General features: G+C 43.9%; 1 protein-coding gene across 2 annotated transcripts in view; it reads right to left on the reverse strand.

The window, feature by feature from the left end:
- EYA2 (EYA transcriptional coactivator and phosphatase 2) overlaps positions 1–19,372 on the reverse strand; it is a 207,042-nt gene that overhangs the window by 98,734 nt on the left and 88,936 nt on the right. Inside the window, exons 3-6 of one of the 2 annotated variants that reach the window (XM_063958925.1) lie at positions 17,434–17,478; positions 14,879–14,927; positions 11,787–11,929; positions 3,604–3,720 (exon numbers count right to left, since the gene is read on the reverse strand). In XM_063958925.1, coding sequence (XP_063814995.1) covers positions 3,604–3,720; positions 11,787–11,929; positions 14,879–14,927; positions 17,434–17,478 — 354 coding nt within the window. The remainder of the gene's footprint in view (positions 1–3,603; positions 3,721–11,786; positions 11,930–14,878; positions 14,928–17,433; positions 17,479–19,372) is intronic. The other variant, XM_063958926.1, reaches the window with a different exon arrangement.

The raw sequence follows: 19,372 nt of genomic DNA on the forward strand, positions 1-19,372 counted from the left end.
CAGAAGCGTGGGAAAGACAGTGCATTTATGTCACGTTGCATACCATAACAGGTATAACATCACCTTCCCAACCTTGTTACAGAACTGCACTACCTCAATGACCTGTATTTAGCCACAGGAACATCTTACTAATATTCTCAGCGACTAGCCCTAACCATGCATGAGTACACGTCCACATGAAGCAGATTCACAGCCACGGAGCAGGAGCTGGTCACACTGCGTGCAAGTCTGAACAGTGTAGAATGACAAAAATGTAAAGAAGATCATTCATTCAATAGCCTCTTAGCTGTATTGCTGAGAATTCAGGTGCTGTATAAATCACACCACAAAACAACTTGTTTCTTTAAATGAGCCTCAATGGTCCGCCAAGAGCACCTCAAGCTGTATGCATCCTTTCCACACTTTGGGAGTAGCCCCTGCAAACTGAGGGCACATCATTATGTGGAATGATGGGGAAAGCTTTAGGAGGCATCACATCCAGGGCCATCTTAACAGCAGTATAGGCCCCTGGGCAAAGCAGTGCACTGGGGCCCCTACCCATCCTTCAGCGGTCGGGGCGGGGGTGCTATCAGCGGCAGCTTTGATGTCACGTGGGCGGTAGGGGGTGTTCTTGCTTCCAGTCAGCATGTAGGACCTGCAGCAGTAATTTCTGCTAATTACTCCTTTACTGCACAGATGGTGGGAGATGGGGCGGGAGGGAGAACACTAAACTGTTAAAGGGGGCACTGGACTGAATGAAGGGACCCCGGTAAATGACTTCCAGGGTTGTAGGGGGTGTTTAATACACAGGTGAGGGGTGGAATTTTCCAGGGGGAGAGCAGCTTGCTTGACTGCAGATATCTCCAGATCCTGGAAATCGATTTCTTAGCTTTCAGTGGGATAAAAAGCAAGAGAGCCCACCTTTCAGGAGGTACTGGGGACTTGGGGATCATATGGAGTACTGTACTGTAAATGCAGCATTGCACTTTGTAGATGCAGAACTATGTAGACACCAGATTTCATTATTTGGAGGGAGATTATTGTAATGAGATAAACGGGTGGAAAGGGAGCATTGTCAGTGGCATGCCTTGCTGTACATGATCATTAGCCCTTCCATTATAGTGGAAATCCACCTCAGGCTGTCTACCATGGAGATGATGCAGAGGTCAGAGACACACAGGCTATTTTTTATTTAAGCAGTGTACTGGACAATGTTCTAGTTTAGATTGTTTACTACAGGTGCAAGTGCGCCTGCAAATGCGCTTTTCCACCAAATAGATCTTATTTAGTTCTAAGACTTTGACAGAGAATGTATTTTTAAGTGCACTCAGTGTAATGGGATAAAAAAGCTTCACGCACATAGCAGACATGTGATAAAAACAGCTTGGATGTCCTGCATCCCATGATCAATTTGAGCCTTGCATAGGGCTAAACAGATCAGAAGCTATCAAAAACACTGAACGCTTGATCCAATATAAAGGGGTGGCGCTAATAGGTAGTAGGAAGTTGCACTTGGATGTGATAATTTTCTTATTGGCTTAATGGGCAGTTGCCCAAGGGCCCCAGGAGTATAAGGGTCCAAGTCTGATAGCTGAGGGTCCCCTTTTTCCAGGGGTACCAGATTTTTTTTAAATTGTCCCTGGGGAACCGTAGATATCCGACTTCAAAGCAGTGGTCCCTATCTGAGCCAGTTAATTGCTCTTCCCAGCCGGATGTCTCAGATTCTGCCTGACATAAGGTGGGTACACACTGATAGATATATCTGCAGATCAATCGATCGGCAGATATATCTATGGACGGATTGGACAGTGTGCTGTGCATACACACTGTCCGATCCGTCGGGGACTGACATCATGAATTGGGTGCGCGTGTACACCCGCCCGCCCAGTTCAGCTGTCAATCACCGCCGGCTGCCGCAGCATGTGTATGGGCGGTAGGCTGATCGCCCGTACACACACAGCGATGCGCCAATATGTCGGTAGATACATTAGCCGTCGGCTGTGTTGCAGGGTCGATGCGATATCTCTGTGAACGACAGAGTTCACAGACATATCGCCCGTACACACTGGCCGACGGACCTGCAATATATCGGCCGTTCAATAGATATATCGGCCAGTGTGTACGGGCCATTAGAGTTTGCCTGAGGGTATTCTCCAAAAGCTGGGACTCTCCCCTTTTGGTGGACACTGGCAGCTTGTCTCTACTATGCCCAGAACCAGAGATATCAGCCTTCCAGCAGCTGGTCCCTGCTCCAGCTCCACACACCTTTTATGCAGTTTTATACACCAACAGCATATGCTATACTTGTCGTGCTGCATTCCTGACGATGCTGGGCTGCCCCCGAAGACTCTGCCTGCGCTGCTGGCTCCTCTTGAGTGACATGAGCTGGGTGCTGCACTATAATTCACAATGCAGCACCTTGCTCCCTGTCACTAAGGAGGAACTGGCATTTTGGTGCACTCCTTGGTAGGGTGACACCCTGGTGCAGTCTTCACCCCCTTAGAGATGCCTCTGTATCTACATACAAGTACAACTTATGAAATACAATTGTGAAGCAATGTATTCATGAGGTTTGCCCCAAACACTGATGTAAGTTTGCAATTAACAGACTAGACACACAGCTGTACACAAACTCTTTTGGACAGAACTTGACACAGTAATAAATAAATAAAAATATTAACAAGGATTAGAAAATCAATGAAGAAAATGCTTATTTAACAACATCACCTTTCCACACGTAATTTTTTATAATATTCCTTATGGGCAATACGGACGGTGTAATGGTTAGCATTACTGCCTCACAGCACTGAGGTCATGGGTTTGATTCCCACTGTGGCCCTAACTGTGTGGAGTTTGTATATTCTCTCCATACTTGCGTGTGTTTCCTCCGGGTGCTCCGGTTTCCTTCCACAATCCAAAAATATACTGGTAGGTTGATTGGCTCCCAACAAAAATTAACCCTAGTGTGAATGTGTCTGTGTGATAGGTAATATAGACTAATTTCCACTGGAGCAGGGGCTGATGTTAATGGGCAAATGTTCTCTCTGTACAGCGCTGCGGAATATGTGTGCGCTATATAAATAAGTGGTAATAATTATGTTTTTAAATATTTGTACACATCTTTTTTTTGTAACAATTGGAACCAAAAGCGCAAAGTTATCAATTCCACTAAACATGCGTTAACCAGCGAGCTGGGTCACACACGTCCATATCGCCTGTGATTGGCCTGACAGTAGTAAGTTGAGACGTACCAGGGTGAGACAATATTGCTGTTGCTGTAAGGTTCTGTGCTTCTAAACTATTATTATAGAGTAGTTCAGTCAAAGCCAGCTCCTACTGCCCCAACCACACCAATACCCAATTCCCAGCCCCTCACATGAAATCGCATCTTATAGATTCCACAGTCACTGCCTGCATAAAGCACAACAAGGATGCTTCTTTCAGAGACAGCCTTCATTTTGTGACAGGCATACTCAGTGGTGCCCCCCAGATCCCGGTGCTCTAGGCAGGAGCCTTCAGCTTCCTAATGGCAGAGCTGGCCCTGAGTGCGGTGTAATTGGGATGTTGTCTATATGACTCTAGATCAGATTAAATAACGTATATAGCGAGAACCGCTGAACATACCGTGCATCTGATACGTGTATGGAGCCTGGCCTGGGGGTGGCGTGCTGAAACTTGAGCTATAGCTGATAAACCCGCTTTGTCCGGGAGAGTGGCTTAAACTGTCTTCTGTTTTGATACCTAAAAAACAAGGGGACAGAAATCGACATGAATACCTGCCCTAGTGTATACTCTTACAGTAATATGTAAGAAAGTCCCCTGGGAAACTGTACTGCAGAATGACGTGAGCACCTGTCCTGTTTCTACAAGAAGACAGATACTGTAACAGGCACAGCAAGCCTTACACCCAGTGGGGCAGATGTATTAAGCCTGGAGAAGGGATAAAGAAGTGATAAACGCAAGGTGATAATGCACCAGCCAGTCAGTTCCTAACTGTCATTTTTAAAATCCGTAATGATTGGCTGTTGCGTTATCACCTTGCGCTTATCACTGCTTTATCACTTCTTTATCCCTTCTCCAGGTTAATACATCTGCCCCATTGTCTGCACACTGCAGGTGTCATCACATGACCCTTCATGCTAAGGCATTATCTGAAAAACCTAACTCCAAGTTCTTATTGTTAGGAGTGTTATCATTACCATTAAGAAAATCACCTTTGTATCATGTATATAATATAATTTGACATATATTAAAATATAATATGTATGACAGGGAAATAAGATTCTTTACATTTTCCAGGAACTAAGTATTAGTTAAACTGCTTTTTACTGTTATCCTGGGAACTTGGTAAGTACTGTAGCCCATTTATTATTTATTATACAATACTATATACATTAATGACTAATGTGAGGACATTATGTAATTATTAATGTTCTAGGTCTCTCATAAACCATTTCCACTATAATATGCAATTGGAAAGCACCTAATAAGAGTAAGCTCAGAACATAGAACGTTTTGAAGAATGACAGTTAGGAGCCGGTTGGTTGGTACGTTCTCTCTCTCCAAGCTTTGATAATATACCTTTCACACAAAAAACCTGGGTCCATCCTGGGCTACTGACCACAGTTTCAAGCCATGTCGCAGCTGCTTGAAACCGTGGTCACAGGCTGGACCCGGGTTATTGCCAGTCATCCCTTTACCAGCTCTTGGAGATGACATCATTTCCTAGCGCCGGTGATCGGGCTCTCTGCTACTTTTAGCATGTTTGAGCCTGGTCATGACCTGGGTCGAATTCCAGAGGCACTGAACCCATTTAGTCTCTCTTGTACCAAGGCAGGACCTGGGTTGCCCTGGCAGGGGCTTGGTGTGAAATGGGTATAAATCTCCCACCTAGTTACCTACCTCACACACTACTGCTCTGTTTATTGTTTTTTTTACTCAGGTATGGGTCGTTGGGTAGACTCAACTTAGGTCGACAGTCATTAGGTCGACCACTGAAGGTCGACATGGGCATTAGGTCGACATGCACTAGGTCAACACAGGAATTAGGTTGATGTGTACTAGGTCGACAGGCGAAAAGGTCGTCATGAGTTTTTGGACTGTTTTTGGTGTCGTTTTATTCGTAAAGTGACGGGGAACCCCATTTAGTGGACCGTGTCCCCACGCATGGCTCGCTTTGCTCGACAAGCTTCGGGCAAGGTGCCTCACTCCGCTACCGCTTCGCTCGGCACAGGTTACCGTTCCAATCGTAGTCCATATGGATCGTCAACTATGGAAAAATCCCAAAAATGAAAAGAAAAATTTGAAAAATGCATGTCGACCTTTTGACCTGTCGACCTAGTACATGTCGACCTAATGACCATGTCGACCCAATGCATGTCCACCTTCAGTGGTCAACCTAATGACTGTCGACCTAAGCTGTGTCGATCTAACAACCTAACAACCGTATCCCTTTTATTGTATGTCTGACATTATTCATGGGAGCAAGGAAACATTGCTTTATCTCAATTACAGGTGTCACGTAAGAGAGTATGAATGTGTTAGGCACAACAGTATGTCATTTAAAGTTGTACCCTACATGTAAGAAAAAAACATCTATTGGCTGGAAAAAATGTCTCTGCCCCAAATCCCAATTAAAACAAACAGAAAGCACTCAGAAAATGCATCTTTCCCACCCCTGTAATCTCTTCTGAATAACCTCTTTCCACATAATATAATCTTGGTTTTAAAAATGGGGGTATAACTACATTTACACAATAAAAGGCACATCTGATATTTGTATTACAGGACGCACATACATATTGTAATGTGTCACACCCATCCTACAGTACTAGCAAGTGTGACATTCTCACTGGTGGCTCTTCCTAATAGTAACAGATTATCCCTTGCGCAGGATATTTTGACATTACTCATCTCCAGAGACAACACATGTTCACAGAATTCAAGGAACAAGTATCTGATTTGACATCTGAAGGAGGAAGCTAATATCAGTGGTTGAGCACATGGCTGTAGAGAGCCACGCCCGGGCCCCGGCAAAGGGGAGGCGTGGCTTAAAAAAGGGGCGTGATGATGACACCCTTTACTATAAAAATATGAATATAAAAATATAATTGCGTGCGCTCCACAGGGGGGGTACATTCAGTAAATAGTAAATAGTAATATTAAATAGAAAAATATATATTACTTAAGTAATACCTCCTAACTGTCTCGATTTTCATGGACAGTCCCATTTTTTTGTGCCTGTCTTGCTGTCCCACCCACAGCAGCAGTGTCCTGTGGTGGTGGTGGTGGTGGGAGGGTAGTTTGGAGGCTCCTGTCACTCACTGCACTGCAGCGGTGAATAGATGCTGTGCGCATGCTCACAGTGTCTATATGGGCATGCCAGCTTCTCATAAAGTGCTGGGTATGCCCCCTAAATTATGAAAATGGGGGTGTGGCTCACGATCATGGCTCTTGTGAAGCCACACCCCTTTTGCCCAGGCCATGTCCCTTTTGTCTGTGTGAGGGTGTCCTGCTTTGGCAGCAGCTGATGTTGGGAGGTATGATTAAGTGTATTTTTATATTTCATGTGTAATTCACGAACGTCCCAGTTTAAGGGATATATTAAGCCTATTTTTAGGGCATACTAAAACTGTGGCATGGAATGCTGTTATGTGTAGTTCAGCAACAAATGGAGTGCAACAGGTTGTATACCCCTGGTCTATAAAATGACAGTGAAGAAGACCCACTCTTTGATGCCAATACTAATGTTTCCTATTTTAGTTAATGCAGAGGAATATTGTGCTCCTAATGTCCAGTAAGTGGTAGAAGAAGCCTGAGGATTACTGGTAACATAGAAAGAAAAAGCTTAACACCAAATTAATTTTCCCCACAATGCTGTGTTTTGTCTAGGAAAGAGAGCTGAATTTAAATTGTTCCGTATAAACAATAACACCTCATTGTTCTGGATTAGCAGCCAGGTGGGAGTTTTCATATGCATTGCATGAGCAGTGACCCTAATAGGTAATCTGCACGATTTCTAAGCAACATATGGGGCTGCCATGTGTCCGCCCTAAAGACACAATCCAGTAGCAAATGGTTCTACTTTCACCTGCTCTATGAGAAACAACTGCTTGGTATTTTCCCTGGAAACTTTCCAGTCCTCAAACAGTAGAGTAACTCTAAAATAACTAAAAATGGATCGTCTACAGAATCATGCTGCAGCTTCACAATTTACTAAACAAATATAGCAACACATCCACTTCTATATCTCTATAAGTCACAGCAGTAGAAACCGCATTCATTCAACGCTAACAGTTTCATTACAATAGTGTAATTTGCACAAAAGTTTTATATATATATATATATATATATATATATATATATGTGTATATATAGCAGTGCTGGACCGGCACGCCGCATAAAATCAAACTGTGCCGGTTGCCCTAACATATACCAATGTATAGATATAGGAGGTAATTGGTGTGGCACTCAGCGTCAAAAAACACACAAACGGGTTACTGTGTGTTTTTTGACGCCGAGAGCCGCACCAATTGCTTCCTATATATATATATATATATATATATATATATATATACACTGTACACTGTACACACACACACATACATACAATAAGAGGTGACATTTTATAGATCTGTTACCCTGTTGGCTAAAATAATATGGCAGCCTCGTATAAGAAGTTCACTTATTCCTACTGTTGACTCTTTGAATCAGGATTTCATTTTCTCATGCCTCTGCACTGATTTAAAGGACGATTTCCCTTGAGCATGATTAGCAGTACACACTACACAATTTAATGAACGATGGAATTATATATTAGCTTATATCAGGTCGCATGCAAAATCGTCTGTTTGGCCCTGCAGCAAGCCAACTGGATGGCGTTACATGTGACCATGGGAGCGCGAAAATCACCCGTACACACTAGGCGATATCGCTCCAGTGTGTACCTGGCTTTAGTCATTTAAAAGTTTCCAACAGTGGAGGTTATTCACTGACCAAGTGCAACAAAGGCAGTAACCTATAGCAAGCAGCCTAGTCCAATATATAAAGCAGATGTCTAATTGGCTACTATACACTTTGTAAGTAGAGGATAACATGAAATGTATGAAAGCATTGGTAACAAGACAGATGTCTATATACATTATTTACTCTGGTTTTATTTTTAACATTTGCAAAACAACTTTTAAAAAATAATTTTAATTTTCTGTTAGTGTGAACCACGGCCATTTTTGTCAAAAACAAAACACATTTAACAAATGAGATGTTCTGAGATCTGCCATTCTGTCAGACTAAATTCTCCTGATCCACTTCAGGCTAGTTCACACTAGCCAATCCCCGCCAATATTGGCGGAGGCGGGGGTCCGGCATCGCCAAGTGCATACACACTTGCTGATGCGGCCGGGACATCTGCAGCATGGCATCTGCAGCATGGCTGTCGTTGATGAGGACCTCCCTCGTCTGTACATGTTCAGACGAGGGAGGGGGTCGTTAACGATTCGTGGGAGCGCGCCTCATTAACGACATTGAGTGTACACACTGGAGGAGATTGTGAAAGAACTCGCTCAGGTCGGCCCTCCCGAGCGAGATCTTTCACTTTTTCGTCTAGTGTGTATGGAGCTTTAGACCAACATCCAGTCTGAAGCCGTGCAGTCTCAGTCATTGCAGTCATGGCTGGATTAAGCATTTGGGGGGCCCAGGTCACTTAAGACAGGATGGCACACTCCCACTTGTAAGCACCGCCCCCATGGCTGTGTCTCCTCCCCCCCCCCGCACCAACATGATGCAGCAGCGCAGGCCCTACCTGCACTCCTGCAGCAAGGGATGACACTGGAGCATCCTCTCGGGCAGTGCAGGGACCCATTCTGCTCTTCTCCAACCTCAGACTCCAGCAATAGCTCTCCTAGCAGCAGAGTGGCAAGTCATTCGTTACCACCCTGTTTGTCTCCCTTTTCTAAGCCTCCCACTTCACGTCTCTTCTCGGTCTCCCACCTTCCTGCATATCTTTTTACCATAGGTCCTTACACCCACCCTTTCGCTGCCCTATTGGTCACTTACTTAGCACTGAATTCTAATTAGTTCAAAACAGTGCTTTGGAAAGTAGGTGATTCGGCAGAGCGGCGGAGGCTACAGACAAGCAGAATTATACCCAGAGAGCAGTGCCAGAACTGGGTTAGAGCAGCTCCATCTGAGCGGTGAGGAAGGGTGTGGGTAGTGACGGGGAGACTCACCCCTAATGCCTCTCACAATTCCTAAGTATACAGGATTTAGCTGTGTTTCTAATCTATCCTTTCACTTTGTTTTAGGGATAAAAAAATATGAAAAACGTTTAATAAAAGCTCTGCCTCTCTACCAAAAGTATTAGTCCAAATATTGCCTATATTTTACAGAGATATTTCTCACAATGTAACTTTTTATGTACCCTTCCATTTGTGCAAAGAACACAGCAGAGCTTCACATTGATTCATATGTACTGTAAAAACAAATTCCAGCGTTTAAGTCATTGGTCCCTGGAAGTCTAAACAAGTTCCAAAGTGATGCCCTACTAAGAAGAACACTTGATAGGTAAAGGGGTTATTCCAATTAACCGTGAAAGGGGCAAGTTACCATTGCAGTGGCGTAGAAACACCGTCAACGGCACCACAATTTTCTCCCCTTGTAGCTCGGTCTAACCCCAGACTCGCAGATTTTTGTATGTAGCCCTATGTAGCTGGTCCATATGACTGAAGGATATTAACATAAAGTGTTATTTCAACTCACTTGTTGCTGCCACATTGTCCCATACTGTCCAAGGGGATGCGGTCAAGATGCCGCCGGCCGGAATCCCGGCGGTCGAAATACCGACGCCGGAATCCCGACCGCCACAATCCCGACATATTCTCCCTCCGTGGGTGTCCACGACACCCATAGAGGGAGAATATAATAGTGTGCCGAGCGTAGCGAGGCACCGTGCCCGCAGCGTGGCGAGCGAAGCGAGCCCGCAAGGAGCTGCGTTCCGCTCACCACCCCTGTCGGGATTGTGTGGTCGGGATTCCGGCGTCGGTATTTCGACCGCCGGGATTCCGACCGGCGGCATTTAGTACTGATCCCTGTCCAAGTGTTGGTCAGCATTGCCTTGTATATTCAGTGTTAGTGTGAGGCAGAGGCACTGTCTGAGTCCAGCCATCCAATTAGCTGGACAATATTTACAAATGAAGCAAGCAAGCCACATGCATACCTTCAAACATGACCCATTCCAGGAGGGAAAAAGGGGTCTATTTACTTAGGCAGACATTTACTAAGCAGTGATAAGAGTGGAGAAGTGAGCCAGTGGAGAAGTTGCCCCATCAACCAACAGCAGCTCTGTATAATTTTATAGTATGCAAATTATAATGCTGATTGGTTGCCATGGGGACTTCTCTACTAGCTCACTTTTCCACTCTTATCACTGCTTAGTAAATGTCCCCCAAAGACTTGGATGGAGATAAAAAGGACGGAGATAAAGTACCAGCCATTCAGCGCCTAACTGTCATTTTTCAAACCCAGCCTATGACGTGGCAGTTAGGAGCTGGTTGGCTATTACTTTATCTCTGTCCTCTTTATCTCCATCCAAGGGTTAGTAAATAGACCCCAAAATGCGCTATTCCTGGACTAAGAAATGTGTATCACCACAGTTGATGGCAATCATACTGTACATTAAGAGAAAGTCCAGGAACAGTGCATTTTGTCCCTCCTGGAGAGGGTCATGTTGGGAGGTATGCACATGCCTAGTACTGCACTATTTAGTTGTCACAACAGAAATGGCTTCTTATTTTCCGTTCTATGTGAGGAGGAGGGTGTCTTGTATAGAAGGGCTTACTGACTTAGGATTTATTCACAAACCCTTGGGATGTAGCACCACTAAATACAGCCCTGATTTCAGGTCTAGTGTTTCTTCAATGCTGAACCATTTGCCATTGCTCCTAACACTCTTTAGCTGTGTGTGAGATTTGGCATCCTCTGATTTGTAGGACTAATGGAATGAGGGCTCATCAGCTCTGCCAGGAATGAAAGCAGCAGTTTCCCTTGGCAAACGCCTGCGGTCGGATACCAAACATTGTTGCTGGTCAGTGAAATCTTGATTCCATTCTCCAACCTGGTTTCTTTAAATACACTGGAGCTAGAGGTTTAAGGAGGGATGGTAACCCTTTGTGGTCTGAACCATCATCAAGAATATAAGGGGCTGCAGTTCCCAGCTGAACATATCGCATAGTATCACAGATGTATATCCAGAAATGCTGCCATCACACAATTGCAGTTTGTACTTCCCCATCTGTTTTATCCTCAGCCAATGTGAGAGTTCCACTCTGTCACAGACTGTTCTGTCATGTACTCACGCTGCCTGAGGCTAAATTACAAATCCTACTCTTTCTGCAGCACTTCTTTGCATAGGGTGGTATTCAGTATGACAGCTGTTGGGATCCTGGCGCTCAGTATACCGGCACCGGAATCCCGACACCCGGCATACCGACAACTATTCTCCCTCTTGGGGGTCCACAACCCCCCTGGAGGGAGAATAAATAGCGCGGCGCCCGTGCCCGCAGCATGGCGAGCACAGCGAGCCCGCATGGGGCTCATTTGCGCTCGCCTAGCTGTCGGTATGCCGGCGGTCGGTATGCCGGCGGTCGGGATCCCGGCGCCGGTATGCTGTTCGTCTGGATCCCGGCCGCCGGCATACTATACTATACCCCTTTGCATAGGATAGCATTAAATTGTATGCACTATATGAAAACAAGTAATAGGTTACTAATAATGACCATACAATTGCAGACTTGATATGGCGTGTGACTTACTGTATGAGGGGATGCCATACGTTTGTCCTGGGGGAGGGTATGTGGAGTACGCTGCTGCTTGCTGGATTCCTGCACTGTACTGGGTCTGTCCATAGGCGGCCATCGCTTGAATGGATGTGGGTGACACTATATGGGGATAGTGCCTAGCAACAAAACAACCAGATTGTGACTTTTCATCTCAAATAGGTACACAGCTTACATACTACACATGATACATTGATACATATCTTAAGGGATCAGTTTCAATGATGACAAAAAGGATATGAGATGTGAAAAACAGAACGTCATTCATTGATCATATCATTCATTCACTGGGCTACACTCTAAATCAGTGGCTCTCAATCATTTTCCAACTGGGTACCCCCTGCCAGACCATTTGTATCACTTGTACCTCTAACAATTGCAAAGCTAAACATCTGTAATAAATATAATTGCAATTATAATAATAATAATGGGAAAAAAAAAGACACAAGAATAAAATTAATTGTACGACTATAGGGGGTCATTCCGAGTTGTTCGCTCGGTAAATTTCTTCGCATCGCAGCGATTTTCCGCTTAGTGCGCTTGCGCAATGTCCGCACTGCGACTGCGCCAAGTAAATTTGCTATGCAGTTAGGAATTTTACTCACGGTTTTTTCCTCGTTCTGGTGATCGTAATGTGATTGACAGGAAGTGGGTGTTTCTGGGCGGAAACTGGCCGTTTTATGGGTGTGTGTGAAAAAACGCTACCGTTTCTGGAAAATACGCGGGAGTGGCTGGAGAAACGGAGGAGTGTCTGGGCAAACGCTGGGTGTGTTTGTGATGTCAAACCAGGAACGACAAGCACTGAACTGATCGCAGATGCCGAGTAAGTCTCGAGTTACTCAGAAACTGCACAGAGATGTCTTATCGCAATATTGCGAATCTTTCGTTCGCAATTTTGATAAGCTAAGATTCACTCCCAGTAGGCGGCGGCTTAGCGTGTGCAAAGCTGCTAAAAGCAGCTTGCGAGCGAACAACTCGGAATGACCCCCATAGTCCACATCTGCTTTCTTTTACAGGGATAGACTTTTTAGTTTTGTAATCAGGGTCCATCTGTGATATATGGGGTTATAGATCCCTAGCACACTGCTTGCCTTATGTGTCTAATTATCACCTGGGTGGGACACCTTAATAATGAACATATACTGTAGTATATGCAAAGCTAGGGCCAGATTTAGGCAGGTGGGGGACCAGGGCATCCAAGGTTGTGGGGGGCCCCCACTATTGTAGAGAGACAGTGCGTTGGAGTATGGGGGTGTGGCTTCCAGCCCAATGCAGAGCCAGAAATCCAACACCCCCGGAGCTGCTGGACAGCTCCCAGCCTCTCCTGGAGCCGTCAGAGTCTGTGGATGACGGGCGAATGTGCCCGTCATCCATTCTTCACTGTTTTCCAATGCAAAGTAGCGGTGTCAGACTCAGAGTGTCTATCCCAACCTCATGTTACATCTGCCCCACCTGCAGTGCAACATGGTTTTGCCCAATTGCTATCTTTTTTTAGTTTGCTAACAATTCTGAATAACCCCATAGTGTTCAAGGTGCTTATTATTAGTATTTTTGGCACAAGGAATTAGGTATAAAGTTGCAAATTAGGCATAACAATGTGTGGCGCATCCTTAGGGTTGTGCAGATGTCCAATGCTGCATTTTTGTACACAACCAGAGGATCTCAAAAGCAGGCATTGGGCTTCTTTTTACAAAAGACACCTCCTGCTGCATTAACGTCAGATCACCGATCACTTCTGCGCCCACCTCAGAATAAGGCCCTAAGTACTATTGGGATGCAGTCAGGATCCCGCCTGTCGGGATCCTGGCAGTCAGATTACTGATGCAGGAATCCCTACACTATTCAGAATGCCGACACTGGCATCCAGAATAGGTAGACATCCCGGCGTTGAAATCCCAACAGCCGGGATGCTGAACATCTTGAAACCCCGCAGATGAAAACGTAAGCCGGGAAGGGGGAGGTTAGGTTAGGCTGCAGGGGGAGGGTTATGGTTAGGCTGCGCCCCGGGAAGGTTAGGGTACGAGGAGGGGGGGGGGGGGGGGGTTAGGTTTAGGCACACCCTCTGAGGGTTAGGGTTAGGCTGCAGGTCGGGAGGGTTAGGTTTAGGCAGCGGGGACGGGAGGTTGGGTTTAGGCACTTACGAGGCGAAGGTTAGGGTTAGACACTAAGGGGGAGGTTAGGGTTAGGCAGCGGGTACGGATGGATAGAGTTAGGAGGGTAGGGGAGAGGGTATAGCACCCTTTACTCACCCCTGTCGGCTTCTTCGTGATCGGGATCTCAACGTCAGTATTTCAAACGCAGGGATCCCGGTCGACGGCTTTCCTTACCGCACCCGTACTATTAGTACTTTTATAGCATATGAATTGGTATAATGTTGCAGATTAAGACGCATAGTTTAAGAAAAAGTCATATGTAACGGCTAAGTGGCAAAGTCTGTGGCTCAAGAGGCTTTTTGGCACGATTTGAGTGTAGGTATATGTGAACACATCTGTATATGAAGAAACAGTCAAATACTGTATCCCTGCAGTCAATCAGAGTAAAAAATATCCTTCCCACACTCCCAGAATCCCTTCATCTATCTAATCTTGGCCGTCTATGTTTATTTCCACTGAACATCACCATGCTAGTGTAGTAATGTTCCATACAAATGGATAAACATGACATCATACCGGGGATTGGAAAAGGTTACCACAGGCTTCCAGCCAAGCTCTATACAGAATATGTAGGGACATATGTTACTTACATATAGTATGTGTGCTCTCTTGCAAAAATGGCTCTACTCAGATAATTATTAGTTAACTCGCAATGGGAATGATGAGATTTCCTGAGCCATAAAGACCTCCATATTGAATGAGGCATGCCAAACCCCTCAGATCATCTGTTTTTTCTAAGAATATTGACGGAATCTACTTATCTGCAGCTAACAGGTTGCAGCTTACTTTCTGTCACTCTGGGAATACATCTACGTTTATACTGTATGAATAATTGGAGGTCTCTGCACATGCTAACACCTCCACATCGAAGCCTACACAGGATATTTAACATTATCCCCATAAAGCAAGTCTTACCTAGGATAATTCACTTCAGATGCAAATTGCTGGAACTGTTTGCTGTTACCTTAGAGTACAAATAAATATAAATTAGTAATAACTTACATAAAAAAAACTCCTGCTGAACTTCAGTAGTCACTAGATTCTTACTCGGAGTATAAAGCAACAGTATATCCTGTACTGAAAACAATATATATCCTGCAGCCATTACTGAATAAAACAAATATAGCAGAGTATTTAGCAATAGGACCCGTTCTCCTGCAATAAGGCACAAAATATATATAAAAAATGAATTTTACTGGAGCAGCAGATTCCCCGTGAATTGTGCTTGGCAGACATTAGGTGTACCTCACAAAGCAGCAATATGGGGGTCTGCATTAGTTTGTAGTGTGTTGTTTGGTTGTAACAGACACATCGCTCTGCATGTGGGAATTCACATTTTATAAGACAATAACCATGTCAGATGCGGCTTCATTGTTGTCTTTGACTCATCCGCAAATATAGCCTTCAGATAATATTTATCTTTTTGTGTGTTTGTTTGTATGTATGTATGGAACCTCTGGGAAATCAGTCCAGCCACGGAAGACCCACATCAGAAGCAGTCAGATGACAGACTATGGCATTTCATCCAGTGACCGTGGTAGTCATTCCTGGCTGCTCTCCCTCCTCACCATATGTAGCAGCGTGGGAACCAGGAGATCCCCCATATCTGCCCCAATCCTTTCTTTTACATATTTGTTTCAACCTGGATTAATAATTAGTCACAGAAACATGGCAATGCATTGAATGAATATAAAACTGATAGCAAAATGTATCAAAACCTGGAGAGAGAGAAAGTGGAGAGAGATAAAGGGCCTAAGGGGTCTGTTTACTAAGCCTTGGATGGAGATACATTTTCTGGAGATAAAGTACCAGCCAATCGGCTCCTGTTATTTTTCAAACACAGCCTGTGACATGGCAGTTAGGAGCCGATTGGCTGATACTTTATCTCAAGCGAATTTATCTCCATCCAAGGCTTAGTAAATAGACCCCTTAGTCATGCAATTGCAAGTGCGACTTTCTAGGCTACGGAGCTGCTAACGATAGCAAGTGAAGCTGCCGGCCAGAAATGAAAAGAGAGTCCCACCGAAGCCATTGTAAACAAATTTGCAAATGCATACACATTCACATCCTATATGCAAAAGTAAGGAACGTCGAGATTAAGGGTAGCCCTATGGCAGAGGCGTTTTAAGAGAAGAGGGGACCCGAGTGTAACCTTTGTCATGGGCCCTCTCTTCTCCGGCAGCAGTAGACTCTGGCATATTGCCAGAGTCTACTGCGCATGCACCATGTTCCTGGGAACTTGGCATCTTCGCCTCGTTCCCAGGGAAATTTCCAGTGTGCATGCATAAATCACTCGGAAATGGCTGCGGCTTACCCGGAGGGGTAAGTATACTATATGGGTGCAGTGCGTTTGGCGTGGACTCGCCCCCCCCTGTAAGTAGGGACCCATGTGCACCGCACACACTGCCCCTGTTATAGATACACCTATGCCCTATGAATATGCAGACTGGACACAGCAGTAGCGATGCAGGCGAGAAGTTGTTGCACGTATGAGTTTGCAGCTGATGGCAGATACACACCTCAAAAATGTCCATGAAGCGCCTATGTTTTTTTATCCACCCCCTGTTAACACCTTCAAATGGTCCCTTCCTGTCAATTACTTCTCATGAAATCCTCATTGCAAGCTAGCAGTTTGACGCATGAGCATTGCGATCGCAACACATGCACAGCTGGCTGATAATCACTGTGTTGCATGAACATTGGCCATTGCGTACAAACCTGAATTAGGCTCAAAGAACCATCCAATCACCTTCTGACTCTCTACTTTATCTCTCTCCAAGGTTTGATACATTTCCCCTAAATTGAATTAAACTAAATAAAATTCACCAACAATAGAAATTTGCAGAAAAGGTAATTCACATGTATAAGAGATGCATGCTTAAGACTATTCAACCATGTTTGATGGTCACTGAGGGGTCTATGTACTAAGCCTTGGAGAAAGACAAAGTAGACAGAGATAACGCACCAGCCAATCATCTCCTCACTGCCATGTTACTGGCTGTGTTTGAAAAATGACAGGAGCTGGTTGGTTGGTACTTTATTTCTCTCCATGGCTTAGTACATAGACCCTTAGTCACAATGGGAAAGGATTCATGCCAGTTTATGCCAATAAATGTAACGATCTTGATAATAGGGATAGAAAAATCTATTTTTTCATGAATCACGGTTATAACAGGAAGCTGCAGTATTTGTTGGATCCAAAAGTTAAAATAGATGTATGTTATACAAGAGGCTGCTATATTTATCAGGGCTTGATTCAGCACCAGTTACAATGCTTTATCTCTATCCTACCTTTAGAAAAGATATACGTGACATGTACAGTATATTGTTTTAGGTGTCACAGATTGCAGAAGAAGCAACCATCATCTTGGTTATTAATGCATTATCAACAGGCTAGCTGGGAGGGTACTTTACATTCACATATAATTATTTTGAGTTTGAATCTAGATCATCTGAACCTATTTTCTTACCTGAATGTGTGAAGCTGTCTTTGGAAGATACTTTTCTTGCCTTATCTGGAAAAATAATTTAAAGAAAATTAAACTTTGCCCTCAACAAAAGCAAAAAAAAATAAAAAATCGCTTTAATTGCTTATTTCGTTTACAGAGGACGACTGCCAAGAGAAAGTGGAGAATTCCAACTAATTGAGGTTGTGGTTTGGAAGAGATTCATACGTAACCTCTTCAGCTGCTCTTTCATACTGATAGAATTACAGTCATATTTGGTTGTGAAGAACTACAAAACTTTATTTAATAGCAGTTTGCAATGAGGTCATGCCAGACATGGGGGGTATTCTATTAGCTCCGATGATTTCGGAGCTATTGAATTCACCCCCCTGCGTATTCAATTGAGGGCCATTTTCGCCCATTTGTAAGGCATTTTCAAAAATGCTTTTCCACTTTTTTTTTGCGAAAAGGCATTGGCGAAAAATGCCTCAAAATTGGCAAAAATGGCACATGTTTTCGCCCTACAAAAAATAGTGAAAAGTGCAATTTTTTTTGGCGTAGTCGAAAAGCAGTCCTAATTGAATACCCCTAATAGAAATCAATTGTGAAAAAAGTGAAACTTGTGTATTAAAAAGTTAGTAGATCTATATTTTGAAACATATACAGTATTAGTAATATGATGACTGCGTAGTCCATCGAAGTCGCTAACAGCTTCAGATTGATCTTCAAAGAAACTATCGTAGCAGCATTGAGAGACTTTATGATTGGCAAATACGTGTAAGTTACAATATTTTTGCTGATTTGAAGAAATTGTTACCAACATTTTCTAACTGGCTATAAAGGTCTATACAGTGGAAGCTTACTAAGGAATCTCTCTCGTACGTATGCCATAAAATGTATGAAGCACCCCCTAATCTCTGTATATTATTATTAGTATCAGTATTTATTTTTAAGGCGCCACATGCTTTCCGACACACCATTCAAGGACATACAAAAACAGAGAAACAATATCAGTGGCACAATTACATTACTGAAAGTGATTCCCTAAGTCTTGATGGCAAGAATAGAAGAGTTGGGGGGGGGGGTTTGTAACAGAGTTTAGTTAACCATGAGATTGATCCCAGTGAAGGGTGAGCACAGAGTCAGCAAGCAAGGATAGTGCTGGGGATGAAACACGAGGAAGGAGGGCCCTGCACATAACAGATTACATAATATGTGGATTAAATGTCCAGGTCTTGACTACAGCAAATCCGTCATAAATCAGAGCTTGGAGTGGCAGAATTGCGAGGTCATCCATCTCTCTCTTCTTTGATCATATTACTTCCTTGTTATTTTTAAATGTATATTAGCTACAAATTGTTATGTTTGCTTAATTGCACACGGTAGTATATATTCAACTCATAGTTGAACCCCACAATTTCAGATGGCAGCCATGGCAATGATTGTGTATGTCAGTAGGTTTCCCACCGACTTAAGCCTAGATTTATTAAGCCTTGGAGAGTGATAAATTGCACGGTGATAGTACCAACCAACCAGCTCCTAACTGTTATTTTTCAAACACAGCCTGTAACATGACAGTTAGGTGTTTGGCTTGTACTTTATCACCGTGCAATTTATCACTCTTCAAGGCTTGATAAATCTGGGCCATAGTGTGAATGACTAAATGACAATAAAATGTTGCCAAATTTGGACACATTCTAAAAGCAAATCCTCCACAAGTATTGACTTTACACTGTGCTGAGAAAGGACAGAACATGCTGTATTTACTATGGTGGGCAATGAGAAGATGCCAATTATCCAATAAGCAGTTTATTGCTCCATGTGACCTTAGGTGACCTGGCTCCTCTACAGGCCTTGGCTGGGTTTCACTAACCACTTGTGTGACAATATTTGCAGCTAATAATCTGATTACTCTTCTATAACAGAATCATTGCTTTATGAGCAGAATGAGCTCTGTTTCCAC

This window comes from Pseudophryne corroboree, chromosome 3, assembly GCF_028390025.1.
Source record: "Pseudophryne corroboree isolate aPseCor3 chromosome 3, aPseCor3.hap2, whole genome shotgun sequence".
In the NCBI taxonomy this organism is placed as follows: Eukaryota; Metazoa; Chordata; class Amphibia; order Anura; family Myobatrachidae; genus Pseudophryne; species Pseudophryne corroboree.